General features: G+C 41.2%; 1 protein-coding gene across 1 annotated transcript in view; it reads left to right on the top strand.

The window, feature by feature from the left end:
• Positions 1-16,454, top strand: part of aacs (acetoacetyl-CoA synthetase) — a 54,905-nt gene that overhangs the window by 12,376 nt on the left and 26,075 nt on the right. The window contains exon 5 of the mRNA XM_034238185.1: positions 15,778-15,875. Within this exon, the coding sequence (XP_034094076.1) occupies positions 15,778-15,875 (98 nt within the window). The remainder of the gene's footprint in view (positions 1-15,777; positions 15,876-16,454) is intronic.

Here is a 16,454-nt window from a genome sequence, read left to right as displayed (position 1 = left end):
TGTTATTTTTAACAACTTTTTTGTTACTGTCATATAGTATTTTATACCTGTTTTTCATTTAGTCTCATTAATAACTATAATGATCATATCAAGGTGTACCTTAACCTCACTGAGCTGAGGTTATTTGAGCCTCTCAGAAGAGAGCTCTCTTCCACCTGGTTGTAGAAAAGCTCTTTAAATTCGTTAGCATAGCTAGCTAACCAGATGCTAATAACAACAGATCGCCACTGTGCTTACAACTAAAGACACAGCCACGCAAACACTGCGGCATGTGTACGGCTCCCTATGGGTATTGCAATATTTTAAGGGCTTGAGCGGCGTTCCGGTGCTCAGCACTCCTTTCAGACGAGACATATACCACGTGAAGACACGTTACGCTCGTGTTGTGTTCAAGGAACCTGTCCTTGGCCAGGAAAAACAGGTACTTGCTTGTTTAATTATTTTTGCAGTCTAGATTTCTTCTTCTTTTTTGAAGTGAGAAGTTGTCCGTCAGTCGGACTGACGGACGGACTCCCTCCCCCCCACCCCAAAACGAAATCTCTTCGGTTCTCCACGAATTACCCAAGTCACCCAAATCAGCGTTAAAAAAGCGGGAGGCGCCGAAAAATCCCCTAATAATGTATTGATTATAGCTCCGGGTCCGTATAGGTCGGCGTCTGGGTCCGGATCCGGACCGCGGTCCGCCTGTTGCCGACCCCTGCTTTAGGGAGAACACTTCTTGTTTGTGATTGGACAGAGCCAGCCAGAGAAGCACTGCTGTGATTGGTTGTTTTTGCTGCCAGTCAAGAAATGACGCTTCGTGATTGGTCAACACCCGACAGCGAAATATGTCCCAACACATCAGCCGTTAGCACACACTCAGAGCTCACAGCTACTCATATCTGTTCAGAAACTGGACAAAAGTTAAACATGTACAAACCAGGGTTTCCTTTAGCCGGTAATTACCGGTTTTTAGCTGGTAACATTTATTAAAAACCGGTAAATTCAAAACCTGCCGGTCAAAATGTCTGGTAATAATTAGGGAGGCTCCGATAGATCGGCCGCCGGTCATTATCGGCCGATATTCACTCTTAATAGTTTGATCGGTGCTCTCTATAAAGGCCGATCAGGAGAGCTGGATCTGATCGATATGGACATAAACGCGAGTGAAGTATAACCGGACACGCGAGAGAGATCAGATCAGCTGCTGAGTCAGACCGAGACACGCAGCTCTGCATGATCACCTGAAGCCCCGCCTCTGTTTAGCGAGCTGCAGGAGCTGCATGAGAAACTGACGGGCTGTCAGGAGAGAGAGGGAGGCAGAGGGGAAAAGAGAGCATCCGTTTCTCCCGTGTTATTATTCAAAGTTAATGTAAACTTTTGAATAATGTACGTTATCTACTACAAGTAGTTTGTTTGAATGTAATAATTATGTTGTTTGTTGTTTGTGGAATAATTTATTGAAAAATGAATCTGAATTTTTCGATCTGTTACGATTATAAACTGAAGCAATATAAAAATGAGCCCCGTGAACTGAGTTTTAAACTGAAGCATATCTGCTCATAGTCCGGTAATTACCTGCTAACGGAAACTGCTACACAACTCTTATTATTATTATTGAAATATGACCGGTAATTTTCAAATGTGTCCGGTAAAATAAATTCTGCCCGGACATTTGACCGGCGAGAAAAAATCCTAGCGGAAACCCTGGTACAAACCACAGACTGTCTGTGTCATGGCGAATACAGTCGCTGCTTTATTTATGTCTGTATGACGTTGTTGTGAGTGTGGATGGAGCAGCTACAGGTTAGTTTAGCCTGATGGATCCGATTCCATTCAGAAAACACGCATTTTAAAAGCTTTTCGCCTGCCGTCTTATCTGCAGACTTGTCAAAGCGTTAATTCATCTTTTTTACTAACCGTTATCAGTATGTAGTTACTTCGGCATCACTTTGAAACGTGTATTACAATTAAATCACGGTCAAATATGTTCATTTTGTTGTAGTTGGTATCTCCCATAGTATTTACATGGAGATACGCCCCGCCCCCTCTCAGCGCCTCTTGTTTGAATGACAGGAGCAAACACAGCTGACAGCCGCGGTGAAACTCGAGCGATTAGAGCGATGCAAATATTGGGTGGTCTACCATAGTATTTACATGGAGATAAGCCCCTTAAAAACCATGAATTAATAAAGCATTAATTCTGTGTTTACTCCTGTCATTCAAACAAGACGCTGGAGAGGGGGCAGGCCGTATCTCCATGTAAATCCTATCGGAATCGGATCGATCAGGCTAAACTAACCTGTAGCTGCTCCGTCCACACTCACAACAACGTCATCCAGACATAAATAAAGCAGCAACTGTATTCGCCATGACATAGACAGTCTGTGTTTTGTATATGTTGAACTTTTGTCCAGTTTCTGAACAGATATGAGGAGCTGTGAGCTCTGAGTGTGTGCTAACAGCTAACGGCTGATGTGTTGGGCCAATCACGAAGCGTCATTTCTTGACTGGCAGCAAAAACAACCAATCACAGCAGTGCTTCTATGGCTGGCTCTGTCCAATCACAAACAAGAAGTGTTCTCCCTAAGGAATACCCTTTCCGTCCAATGTGAAATGCTGTGGTGTTTTGTGAAATGCTGTGGTGTTTTGTGAAATACTGCGGCGTTGTTTGAAATGCTGTTGTGTTTTGTGAAATACTGCGGCGTTTTGTGAAATGCTGTGGCGTTTTGTGAAATGCTGTGGTGTTTTGTGAAATGCTGTGGTGTCTTGCACTTCAGGGCCACCGTACGAATTAGAAGGAAAAAAAGATTTTAAAAATACGAGGCTCTGAGCCCCATTTATTTTCCTCACAGACGGCAACACTAAAGGTCTAAAATAAAGATCTAAATGAATATTTGGGATGTTCTTGCCTTTAGATTCTCCCAATAAGTCCAAGTACAGAGGGTGACTTTGCTGTGAAAAAACACATTTCTACCAAAAAAACGTTAGCAACCATGAATGTGTACACATTCATGAAGTATTCTTCGTCATAACTAGCAAACTAAACTACATGTACTGCACAAATAATCAGAAATAAAAACTCATTACTCGCATAAAATGACATCAAAACGCATTTTAATGGCCAAATGAACCTTAAAATAGGCATTTTCCACCGAGAATAACACGAAGGTCGGCCATTGTTGTTGATCACGTGGTCTGGGAGCTGTTGCAGCGTCCATAGCAACCACCTTAGCAACCATGAATGTGTACACATTCATGAAGTAATCTTCGTCATAACTAGCAAACTAAACATTATGTACATCTACTGCACAAATAATCAGAAATAACAACTCATATTAATCGCATAAAATGACATCAAAATGCATTTTAATGGCCAAATGAACCTTAAAATAGGCCTTTTCCACCGAGAATAACACGAAGGTCGGCCATTGGTCTATGAAGGTCTATGGGACGCCCTGCCCGTAGAAGCCTGACGGTCAAGGGGTCCGCTGTCCGCAATGAAGGTCTATGGGACGCCCTGCCCGTAGAAGCCTGACGGTCAAGGGGTACCCTGTACGTAATATAGCGACGGGGAGGGGCCCTGACCGTCCGTCAATATGTGACGGGATGGGAGTGAGAACGTGTGTGTGTGTGTGTGTGTGTGTGTGTGTGTGTGTGTGTGTGTGTGTGTGTGTGTGTGTGTGTGTGTGTGTGTGTGTGTGTGTGTGTGTGTGTGTGTGTGTGTGTGTGTGTGTGTGTGTGTGTGTGTGTGTGTGTGTGTGTGTGTGTGTGTGTGTGTGTGTGTGTGTGTGTGTGTGTGTGTGTGTGTGTGTGTGTGTGTGTGTGTGTGTGTGTGTGTGTGTGTGTGTGTGTGTGTGTGTGTGTGTGTGTGTGTGTGTGTGTGTGTGTGTGTGTGTGTGTGTGTGTGTGTGTGTGTGTGTGTGTGTGGTTAATTTTCAGTTACGTGTGTGTGAGGTACATTTTTAGTAGTATGTGTGTGAGGTTTAATCTTCAGTTGTTTCTGTATGAGGTGTTCAGTAGTGAATGTGAGAGTATTTCAGTAGTGTTTGTGCAAGGCCAGATGTGTTCAGTAGTGTGTGTGCGAGGTGAGTTTGAATTAAGGCCTACACGGCCCTTCATAGACATCTATAACACACACTAGTACGCACAAACACATTCAAAACACACACAGATTGGAGGGGAGATGGGGGGGAAGGAGGCATGAAGTACCTTTCTCTCTGTCTATCTTTTCCTTTTGACCCTCCCTCGCTCCCTTCAATCTTTCTAATGAGATTCCCACAGAGCTTGAGTCATTTAGCTAATGGATTTCCCTTCCGCAATATCCAACACACACACACACACACACACACACACACACACACACACACACACACACACACACACACACACACACACACACACACACACACACACACACACACACACACACACACACACACACACACACACACACACACACACACGTTGTTTCTGGGCACTGTAAGGCAATATGAGCTATTGAACCGCAACCATAGACTTTCGTGACTTTGCTGCTTCAATGTAAAAGCAAGAACATGTAAGGCCCTGGGAATTTAGGAAAGAGGGGAAAACATCTTTATTTTTTAACTGCTATTTCATGTGAGAACGTGTTGCACGCACACACACACACACACACACACACACACACACACACACACACACACACACACACACACACACACACACACACACACACACACACACACACACACTTGAAATCCTTTCACATTCACTACTGAACACCTAACACACACACAACTGAAAATGAACCACACGCACACACACACACACACACACACACACACACACACACACACACACACACACACACACACACACACACACACACACACACACACACACACATTGAAATCCTCTCACATACACTACTGAACACCTCAAAAAAATATTCAAAAAAATAATATTTGAAAACATTACAAAAAAACATTTTTTTTAAAATATAATTTTTTATATTTTGTTGTTACATTTTTCACTAGTTTTACCAAAATAACTTGATTTAATTGTATTTAAAATAACATTTCCAAAGAAATAAATCCTTCGAATCTGCCTGTTCAGTTTCTGTTGGAATGTGAAGGGTTAAATGCCGTCTCTGCGAGTTATCTGAAGACGGGAGAGATTGTTGGTCCCTCTCTACATTCACAGAGGGCCAGCTATAGTAACTCAACGAGAGAGTAATGTCAAATGACAGTACAATTGACCAATCATATCTTCCCTCTAAATGGGTGGGCTTTATTTTCAGCGGACTTTATGACAAGTTCCGCCCGCTGTGAGGTTTATGCAAGTGGTGCAGTCATAGATATATATAAACAGGGGTGCACATAACTTGTTTGCCCTGGTTCTCAAAGGAGCACCTGGAGATGTTGCTTGGTGCTCATCCTTAAAATGAAATAAACCGTAACTTTTGAGGGGGTCTTGACTTTATTTGCCAGACACACGGCACTGAACACACATGCAGAGGTGAACACAGAACACACATGCAGAGGTGAACACAAGACAACATTAGCATGACCAGTAATCCTACAAGCTGTCATCACTACCCTCCTGACTGTTCTCCTCACTGTCTTCCTCTCTGTCAGACATGGTAGCTGATGATGTAGGCCTACTTCTTTCTCTCTGGTTGAGTCTGCGATTAGATGCTTGCATCCACAAGTCAACAGCTGGTTTTGGGTCGAAAGTCTCTGTTGTCATCTTAGACAAGTGGATGTAATCAAATAAGTATGTGAACATAACCAATAACCTATAGCCAATAACAAATTAATGTAACTTATTTTATTTATGTTGTTCATTCATATCTTATTTTACCTTAACATTTATTTATTTATGCATATTTTTTTATCTCTCCAGTTTTAAAGGATATGTTTGGTTACTGTCTTATAGTATACATTGGAATGATTTCAAACTTGTTTATCCCAATAATTATAAAGGAGTGCCTTGGAAATATGTGTTTACATAAATTGTGACCAAACCGTTTGAACTTAGACTAAAGTGAACTATCTAAACACTCAGAGTCCTTACCTCACTGAGCTGTAGTATCAGCCTCTCAGTCTGACTGGAGAGGACTCTCCCTCCACATTATTGTAGAAACATCTTCTTCTTCCGTTAGAGCAGCTAGCACCAGATTCTAATAACAACAGCGCCGGTACCGGTGCACCCACCCTCTCTCCCACGCTCACTTGCACTTTGGCTGTGAGCTGCGTGCGCCAGATAAGCCAACATCCCCGATTTTCATCACTTACAGCGGCCCATCGTACAGGGCAAATGAAACGTGTAACCGGGGTGAAAAGGGTGTTACATTTACTTAATTGTAAATATTGTTACATCAAGGCCGAAAATTAGGATGAGCCCCAACGGTCAAAAATGTTTTTTTCCCTCCCAGAGCTGCCAGCGCAGCGCCTCCACAGATCTGGCGCCCTAGGCGGACATATATTACGCCAGTGCTACGGGCCGGCCCTGAGTTCATATCATAGGTTCATATGCAACTCGCAAATATATTTCTCTCTCTCTTCTCTTTTCTCTTTTCTCTCTTCTCTCTCCTCTCTTCTCTCTTCTCCCTTCTCTCTTCTCTCTCTCTCCTCTCTTCTCTCTCTCTCTCTCTCTTCTCTCTTCTCTCTCTCCTCTCTTCTCTTCTCCTTCTCTCTCTCTCTCTCTCATCTCCTCTCTCTCTCTCTCTCTCTCTCTCTCTCTCTCTCTCTCTCTCTCTCTCTCTCTCCTCTCTCTCTCTCTCTCTCTCAATATTGGTACGCAAATGCGCCTTTTTTCAAATGACACGGTGCTCTTTTTTTGGCGGAGTGCGCATGCGCACCTGCGCACCAGTTATGTGCAGCCCTGTATATAAACACTAGATGACTCACCCGCGCTGCTGGCCAATGGAGACCGACGTTGCCACTTGGCCGCCATCTTGTTACAGGCAGTGCTCTCATTCATAACATTATGGTTTACTATTTAAATAACCATAGCTTGCTCAATTTTCAACCAATTTTCAAACGGTTTGGTTTTTTATAAACATCAAAGATGTAGTTATGATACTGCATACTTATAATCATGGACTTTCATATGAAAATAACATTAATCAGATAAAGCAATAGCTATACACACACACACAAGGTATTTATATTAAATATTTGCCAGTGTGTATATTTCCATTTATTTTATTATATTGTTAATATTTAAAATAAATTATAAATAAATTATAAAATTAAAATACATTTATATTTTATATATAAAAATCGGTCTCATGTTACCACTCTGTAAGCCAAGAGTTGTTAATTTAGCAATGCCTTAGCTTTAAGAACAGGGACACAACTAATGACAATAGCATATGTTTGTATATTATTTAGATATTCACACCTTTATCAGAAGAACCAAACCAATATAAAATGTGCTCACAGACAGGCCAGTTCTGTCTAATTTATCACAATTATTTTTGACATGAGATCTTCATATTACTATACTAGTTTTGTATTTAGTTTCTAGATTTGTAAACAAATCCAGAACCTTTGAAATATGTTATTGAAAAACGACCAAGAATAATATAAACTGTACCATGTGTCCTTTTGTGTCCTTCTGTAGTCCATTTGTGGTTTGTCTCATCTCACCCCGGCTGATATATCACAAAATCCACTGTTTAAATTGTTCCCTATATTGGCCCTATGCCCCTGTAAGGTGTACTTTGGTGTTATGAAAGGCGGCCCCCCAACATAAATGTATTATTATTATTATTATTAAGAAGAACAACTTGGTGTGGTGTGGAGGGGATGTAGGAAGCAGGAGCAGGTGGGGAAAGATGGGGCTTCAAGGTTCAAGGTTATTTGTTTTAAATGTGTCTTGGAGATAAGGACCAGCTGCACACAATAAAATACAGTATAACACAAAACCAATAAGACACACGGTGACACATGGCACACCAACAATCAATCATCGTCCAGCCTCAGCTTTGTTATTCTTTCACAACCATGTTATGGGTTTATTAGACTGAGCAAACATAAACATATGTGGTGATCCCACGGGTTCTTGTTTGCAGACAGCGGCGATTGGAGCATCCGTAGGCTGCACAAAAGTCCTGGCATAGTCAGGTACTTCTGTAAACACAAAGCCAGCAAATTCCTGTATCATAATGCAAGATGTTTTTAACAAGCCAAACCACTTGGAAGAAATCATGTGTAACTTAAGTTATGTTGAAAAGGAAGAGCAGTTCTGCCTCTCCCACTGGTGTAAAGTTGCTGGGTGAACTTTGTAATACTAGGTCTCACTCACAGCCTCTTGTTATTAGCCAGCTAATAAATACAACCACATACACAAAGAAAAGCTGCAATTTCAAAATGTCCAAGCATCCTGTATCATAGCCATGTGAATAATGTTTATAATAAACCAAACCGTTTGTAAATCAGTCAAGATTTCAGCGAGTTAAGAGTATTTTTGTGCAGATCACTCACCTTACAACAGCTACCATAACGTGAATCAGAGTAACTGTTGACTGTAGCAAGATGGCGGCCGGTCAGCTACGCTGGAAAATCTCCCATGAGCCATGTAGTGTTTATATATATCTATGGATGCAGTGACGCGTCCTAAAACCCGGAAATAAGCTGCGCTCGGATTCCCTCGACAGAAAACCAATGGGATTTCTCCATAGGATTTTGGAAAATAGCTGGAAATAAGGTCTGTGGAAAACGAACCTGTTAGATAAATGCAAGTTTTTTTCAGCCTGATAATATCCACATGTCTACCGTACTTTTATTATTTTCAAATCATAAATCTAATCGATAGATTTATGATCGTTAGATTTATGATTAGCATAAGTTCGTTCATGATGGCTCACTTCAGTGATAGGGATGACATCGTTGCGAAATTATTAACTGAGTAATTTTAAAGATTGAGTTACAATGATAAACTGGAGTGGCAAAGGATCAGCTGAATGATCCGCAAGTGCTTCATCCAAAAGGACAGGAGGATGGACTTTGTGTTTAAGTGATTTGATCATCAAAGGTAGGCCTAAGTCATTTTCCGTGCCGACTTAATTCATTTGTAATTGTTACTTGGCTGTGGGTGCCCTGTCATGATAGATGTTTATATAAATGGTGTTGTTTTGTGTGGTAAAGGGTCGCTGTCATTGATTCGTTTTGCACCCCGGGCCGCTGTTTTGATATATTGATATTATTTTTTTCGAGGGAAGGGGGGGGGGGGGGGGGTCAGAGGGCCTATAAAAGTCACGGCTCGCCACTGATATACAGTGGGGCAAAAAAGTATTTAGTCAGCCACCAATTGTGCAAGTTCTCCCACTTAAAAAGATGAGAGAGGCCTGTAATTTTCATCCTAGGTACACTTCAACTATGAGAGACAGAATGGGGGGAAAGAATCCAGGAAATCACATTGTAGGATTTTTAATGAATGAATTTGTAAATTCCTCGGTAAAATAAGTATTTGGTCATCTACAAACAAACAAGATTTCTGGCTCTCACAGACCTGTAACTTCTTCTTTAAGAGCCTCCTCTGTCCTCCACTTGTTAACTGTATTAATGGCACCTGTTTGAACTCGTTATCAGTATAAAAGACACCTGTCCACAACCTCAAACAGTCACACTCCAAACTCCACTATGGCCAAGACCAAAGAGCTGTCAAAGGACACCAGAAACAAAATTGTAGACCTGCACCAGGCTGGGAAGACTGAATCTGCAATAGGTAAGCAGCTTGGTGTGAAGAAATCAACCGTGGGAGCAATTATTAGAAAATGACCACTGATAATCTCCCTCGATCTGGGGCTCCACGCAAGATCTCACCCCGTAGGGTCAAAAATGATCACAAGAACGGTGAGCAAAAATCCCAGAACCACACGGGGGAACCTAGACGTGTTTGGAGGAGAAAGAATGCTGAGTTGCCTCCAAAGAACACCATACCTACTGTGAAACATGGGGGTGGAAACATCATGCTTTGGGGCTGTTTTTCTGCAAAGGGACCAGGACGACTGATCCGTGTAAAGGAAAGAATGAATGGGGCCATGTATCGTGAGATTTTGAGTGACAACCTCCTTCCATCAGCACGGGCATTGAAGATGAAACGTGGCTGGGTCTTTCAGCATGCCAATGATCCCAAACACACCGCCCGGGCAACGAAGGAGTGGCTTCGTAAGAAGCATTTCAAGGTCCTGGGCTGCTTCTCAGGTCGATTAAATGAAATCCTTGCTTCCCTCACTTGAGTCGTTTCCCTGCGTTTAGTCCCTCCCACCAGGGAAGCATGGAGGGACGCAAGGAAACCACGAGAAGCAGGGAAATGAGTTTTAATAGCAATGGGACGTCCTTTCCTCCGGAGCGTCACGTGAAGCGACGTCCGTTTGTGATGACGCTGCACAGCTGTTCGTCTGGCAGCAGCCAGCTCTGTACCCGTTATTTCCACAAACACCCCCGCCTCTGTTAGTGCACATTTACTGACATAAACATTAGTATCATCTGTTGTAGATCCCAATACATGAAATAAAATAAGAAGTCATTCTCAAAAAAGATAAACGCCATTCTTAAAATGTATAAACGAACAATAGTTTGATTAATATTGATTAGAGTGCACAATAGGAATACAATTATTCAGAGAACAAAAACAGATATGTTATCTCAAAACCCAGTTAGATTAACATTCATTGGACTGCACACTTTGTTTGTTTGTGTGGAGCAAATTAATATTTTAAATAGTACTTAATGAATGACTGAATGGAAATGACAATAAATGAAAATGTAAAACGAAAAAAGCGATCATGAAAATGTTTCCAATAAATGAATAAAATGATTTTTGACCACTTTGTTGTTCAGACATATCTCATATTTGTAACTAAATGATACATTAATTGAAACAAAACACGGTATAAACTGAGGAGTGAGTCCCATGAGGTTCATGTATTTTCTTCACTCCGCTGGGGTATTGCTCTCATGTCAAGAAGCATCAGATCAGTGCATGCACTGCCTCGTCCAATCAGTGAGCGATACACAGTAAGGGGGCGGGGTGAGTATCTGAGGATTTCATCGGAGGATGGTCTGGTGGTTCCTCGGTTATCGCTCCCCCATGATCGCTCCTCGCTCCTCGATCCTCGGTCCTCCGGCAGAAATAAGAGCCATGGGACGGTACTCAAGATGGCGCAGGCAAATCAACTTCCGGTGAGACCGAGGAGCGAGGAAATGAAAATAGTCGACCTGAGAAGCAGCCTTGGAGTGGCCTAGCCAGTCTCCAGATCTTAACCCCATAGAAAATCTTTGGAGGGAGTTGAAAGTCCGTGTTGCCCAGCGACAGCCCCAAAACATCACTGCTCTAGAGGAGATCTGCATGGAGGAATGGGCCAAAATACCAGCAACAGTGTCTGAAAACCTTGTGAAGACTTACAGAAAATGTTTGACCTCTGTCATTGCCAACAAAGGGTATATAACAAAGTATTGAGATGAACTTTTGTTATTGACCAAATACTTATTTTCCACCATAATTTGCAAATAAATTCTTTAAAAATCAGACAATGTGATTTTCTGGATTTTTTTTTTTTCTTTTTCTCATTTTGTCTCTCATAGTTGAGGTATAATAGGATGAAAATTACAGGCCTCTCTCATCTTTTTAAGTGGGAGAACTTGCACAATTGGTGGCTGACTAAATACTTTTTTGCCCCACTGTATATATATGGAATTAAAAAAAAAAAATAAACTAGCAAAGATTACCCTTTTAACCCCATATTAACACAAACAAGGTCAAAGTATTATTACCTACCTATACAACTTCAAAACTGACATACCTAAATGTCATATAACCTTATATTACCACAAAAGAGTCAATAAGTCATATTTACCGCACTATTAAAGAACATTACCTTATAAGAGGGCATTACAACCACAACAGGTGACCGAAACAAGTCATACTATAATCATTGACTATAATGGCTTACTACGGGGATACTACAACAGGTGTCACATCAAAGGGGCAATAGTCTTATCACCCCCTATTAAGCAACATCCTTTATGAGGAGGGCAATAAAACAATAAACAGCTAAACAAGTCATACTATCATCATTGACTATAATGGTTTCATCGTTGACTATAATTACCTACTAAGGACACTATAACAGGTTTCACATCAAAGGGGCGATAAAGTCTTATCACCCCACTATTGAGCAACATCCTTTATGAGGGGGCAATAAAACAATAAACAAACAAGTCATCAGAGATGTCAGAGTGACAGGTGCCACATCAAAGGGATTTGGAGGTGGGACTAAGGTTTATGGGGGTCATACATCACTCTCTTATCAGGTACTTAATCTCATTTTGACCAAAACAGTGGTCTTTCAACTAATGTCAATGTTTGTAGTTGACAAGACTTCTCAGATTGCCCGTATCTATGCAGAGGTTAACTGATAAAAGCTACAGTTTGTGTGGCTTATTTTGATGGAAATCTTATTGAGAGATTGTTTGGCAATGTGTGTTTAAGGAAAAGCACAATACACTTTAGATAAGAATTGGACATAATCACTGTGAAGTCAGTGGATTGCAGAATAAGCCTTGAGTTTGGCATTTGGACTATTGACATGTAGTTTTTTTGGAAGCAGATATGACACGAGAGGCTGAAGCTAAGTATAACCCAACACTGAAACAAGACATTTTACAATACACCTTAATTAACTAAATAAAACACTGTAAAAGGGATATGCTTAAGCTTAATCAACCATATTTAACTGGCCATTGTCCTCTCAGCCTGAAATATCAATCACTTCAATAAATGGTAAAACAAAAAAAGAAAAGGTTCCGGCTCAATTTCAGTTTAGTTAGCTTATTGCAGCTGTGCATGTTGCTAGCGGGTTGCTAGGCCACCTCACGAGCTGCGCCAGGTGATGTAAACAAGAACACCTCCATAGACCAGACCGTCTCAGTTTGTAAACTGCTCGGTCCAGGCTCCAGCCTACGGCTGCGGTGCTGTTTCTCTATAAATCCATGCTGAATTGGACCTTCCGTTTCATTCTTTTTCTTTAATGGCGACTTCCAAACAGAGTAGACGAGACTTATCGCCACCTACTGTATCACTGCAGCATTGTTCTTTGTTACTTCCGTTTCATTACAATGACTTCCGTTACAGCAAGAATCCCCCTCACACACATAGGTGAAACACATGCACATTCCCTACTGAGAATCTTTCAGTAAAATGTTTTGCGGAGTGTGTGTGTGAGGTTAATTTTCAGTTGTGTGTGTGTGAGGTGTTCAGTAGTGAATGTGAGAGTATTTCAGTAGTGTGTGTGCAAAGCCAGATGTTTTCAGTAGTGTGTGTGAGGTGTTCAGTAGTGAATGTGAGAGGATTTCAATAGTGTGTGTCTGAGGTTAATTTTCAGTTGCGTGTGTATGAGGTTCATTTTTAGTAGTATGTGTGTGAGGTTTACTTTTCAGTTGTTTCTGTATGAGGTGTTTAGTAGTGAATGTGAGAGTATTTCAGTAGTGTGTGTGCAAGGCCAGATGTTATCAGTAGTGTGTGCGCGAGGTTGGTTTGGCCTACACGGCCCCTCATAGATGTCCTTGTCCCCACGTGGTAACTAAAATCTCTTGTCAGTGTTCGCAATCCAGGAGATATATTAGCACTTAGCTGATGAAGCCGACCAAGCTGTATAGCAGGAAAAGAGCCCACACACACACATGCACACACACGCGCACACATACATACACACACTTCTCCTTGGTCCTATCAGCTACAACATTCAGTCTGTTTCCAAGCTTGTAGCTAGCCATAGCCTTGTATCTATTTAGTAATACTAAACAAAACTGTAACAGCATTAGCACGTAATATGTAACAAACTAATTATAGTTAAGCTGTAGAAATTACCCACTGGAATAGAAAAACAAAATGGAGTATATGTTTAAATTAAAGGAGCTAAAATGAAAGATTGTAAGCTAGCAGGACACATTTTGCTGTAGTGTGACACCATGTGACACATGTTGGTTGTTAAGCAGGTCAGTGTGTTGTTCCAAATGTGATCATGCAAACACTAAAGCATGTAATTCAGATTTGTTTTGTTTTGCATTTATAACAACAAGCTCAGCAGCAGGACATGATACTCTTCACTCACTCTTAAAAGACAAACCTCACACAGTCCTCAGAATGTTGACCAACTAGCTGGCGGTAATGTCTCAACAAACATAAGGGGAGTGCTGATTAAAACAGCTATGAAGTAAAACATATCACGATTCCTAATTCAAAAATATTGCTCAATACATTATAAAGAAAATTGGACAGAAATGGACCAGAAGAATTTCCGTCACTTGTTATTCTCAGCAGATTTAAAACCTTTATTTGTAAATCAGGGTTTTCTAACCGTTATTAAATGAATGGAAGAAGACAACAAAGTCATTTTCTGTTTTCTTTTTATGGGTGCTTGAAATTATATTGTGCTTCATAAACAGCCAGATGTTAGAACAATAGCTAAGATAGGTTGCATGCATTTTATAATACACATGAATGTCTTGAAGGGCAAGTTGATAATTTATTCAGTGGTTATCAACAAAACAAAAAGGTTTATTTTATTGCATGCTTAATCAAATAGCAGTGTGTTGTATTGACATGTAAGCAGGGTTGTTGCATTGTAGAAAGACAGAGATCGGAAGAGAAGCAGAAGCGACAGAGGTAGTCAAACAGGATTATAATAATGAGAGTGTCTGTAGATCTGGATCATCAGGATGGTGATCTGCCAGCCTGAGACGTCATCTTACCAGGATGAGCTTCCTGGTTACGGCAGGAGTCAACAAGAATTTCCTTCGGGATTAATACAATTCTATCTAATCTAATCTAGCAACCAATAAATCATTTATTAGTCATATCCATATGAAGCGACTGTTGCCTTTGTTCACAGTCAGTGGCTGTGTTATGGTTTTATCTTGTTAGATTAGAAGGTTTTATAGCATGAGTTTGTATAATATGGGAGCTCCTGTGTTGAGCCTCTTCTATCCACCGTTTTCCTCTACTTACCGAGTGCATTTAGGTCCTTTGAACTTGTGCCATGATTGAATGGTTGCAGTTACATCAATGAATCTATTGGTTGTCTAAAATATCTCAGAAAAAGTTTTTTTTACTCGAAGCGATTATTCACATATGAAATTATTTTGCAATTATTGTATTACTTGAAAACAAATAACTTCCCCTTTAAACATAGTTTATAGTAGGCTTTAAGTGGCTGAATTGAAAGCTTCTCTCTCTCTCCCTTCACCCCTGTGATTTTCTATGTCTGTCCAGTGAAAAGATGTGTAGTGTCCTTGGGCACCGTTTCCTGTATTGATCATGGAGTAAATCACAGCGAGACAGCAGTTATGATCTCAGCCCTGCTTGTTAAGAATGAAATAGTGTCACGGCCCTAACCCCTCTCTCTCTCTCTCTCTCCCCCGCTCTTTTCACATTCTCATTTTCTCTCTCCTCATTTTCTCGACATGACTTTTCCTCCATATCTGCCTCTTCTTCTTCCAACCTCTATCTTCCACTGTTCTCTCAGTGAGGTTTCCTACTGTGTGATACTGCAAGACACACAATACATATAACAAGTCACATTTCTTTATTTTACTTTAGATATGATATAACCTGACTTAAAATACAACAATAGAATACGTCCTGGTATTTCTGACTTTCCTTTAAGGATGTACTTTATTTCTGTACATGCTGAATAATCTGCATTTTGTTCATGTCACATATGATGTTGGGTCTGAGAAACAACCTTACATATCTAGTTTAATGGAATTGAACCCATTCCGTGCTGTTCTCTCTGCCCCTTAGGCTACCTGCCCAATGGTATCCATGCAGTGGAGGGCATGTTAGCAGCAGCCAGCATTGGAGCCATCTGGAGCTCCACGTCTGTGGACTTTGGAGTCAACGTAAGGACTGTCATTCTGTTTGTGGCTTTTCTTTTTAATATTTACATGTATTTGAGTTTTTTAATCCATTGTATTATCAACTCTTTATTTGTGCACTATATGTTCTAAGAGAAACTGTTTCTATAAACATGTGGAATCAGCTGGTTTAGGCATGGCATGTGGACTCTGAGGCTGCAGCCACACGAGGACAAAAACGGCCGTTTGCGTTACCGTTTAGTGTCATATAGACCATTCGGCCACACGAGGACGACCGCATACGGCACTAAACGACTGAGGAAACGATAACGGGTCCCAAGGTGGATAGAACGGCATACGCAACGCTCTGGGGGGTCAAACAGCTCCGTGTGTGCGCCCTACACGATCATTTTCTGATAATGATTGCGCAATAGCCCCGCCTCTCCCCACCTCTGCTGCTCACCTCCGCGTACCCCGCGCCATTGCTGATGTGTTCCGCCACCAACAACAACAACAATGGCGGATCGCAGAGTTGCTATCGTGCTCCGGACGCTACTGACCATGCTACAGTTCTTTGTGCAACATCTACAGCAGACTTACACATCCGGGGGGGATCTTACTCGC

Source organism: Gymnodraco acuticeps, unplaced genomic scaffold, assembly GCF_902827175.1.
Source record: "Gymnodraco acuticeps unplaced genomic scaffold, fGymAcu1.1, whole genome shotgun sequence".
Classification (NCBI taxonomy): Eukaryota; Metazoa; Chordata; class Actinopteri; order Perciformes; family Bathydraconidae; genus Gymnodraco; species Gymnodraco acuticeps.
The sequence above is the reverse complement of the archived record's forward strand: the minus strand, read 5'-3'. Positions and strand labels throughout refer to the sequence as shown.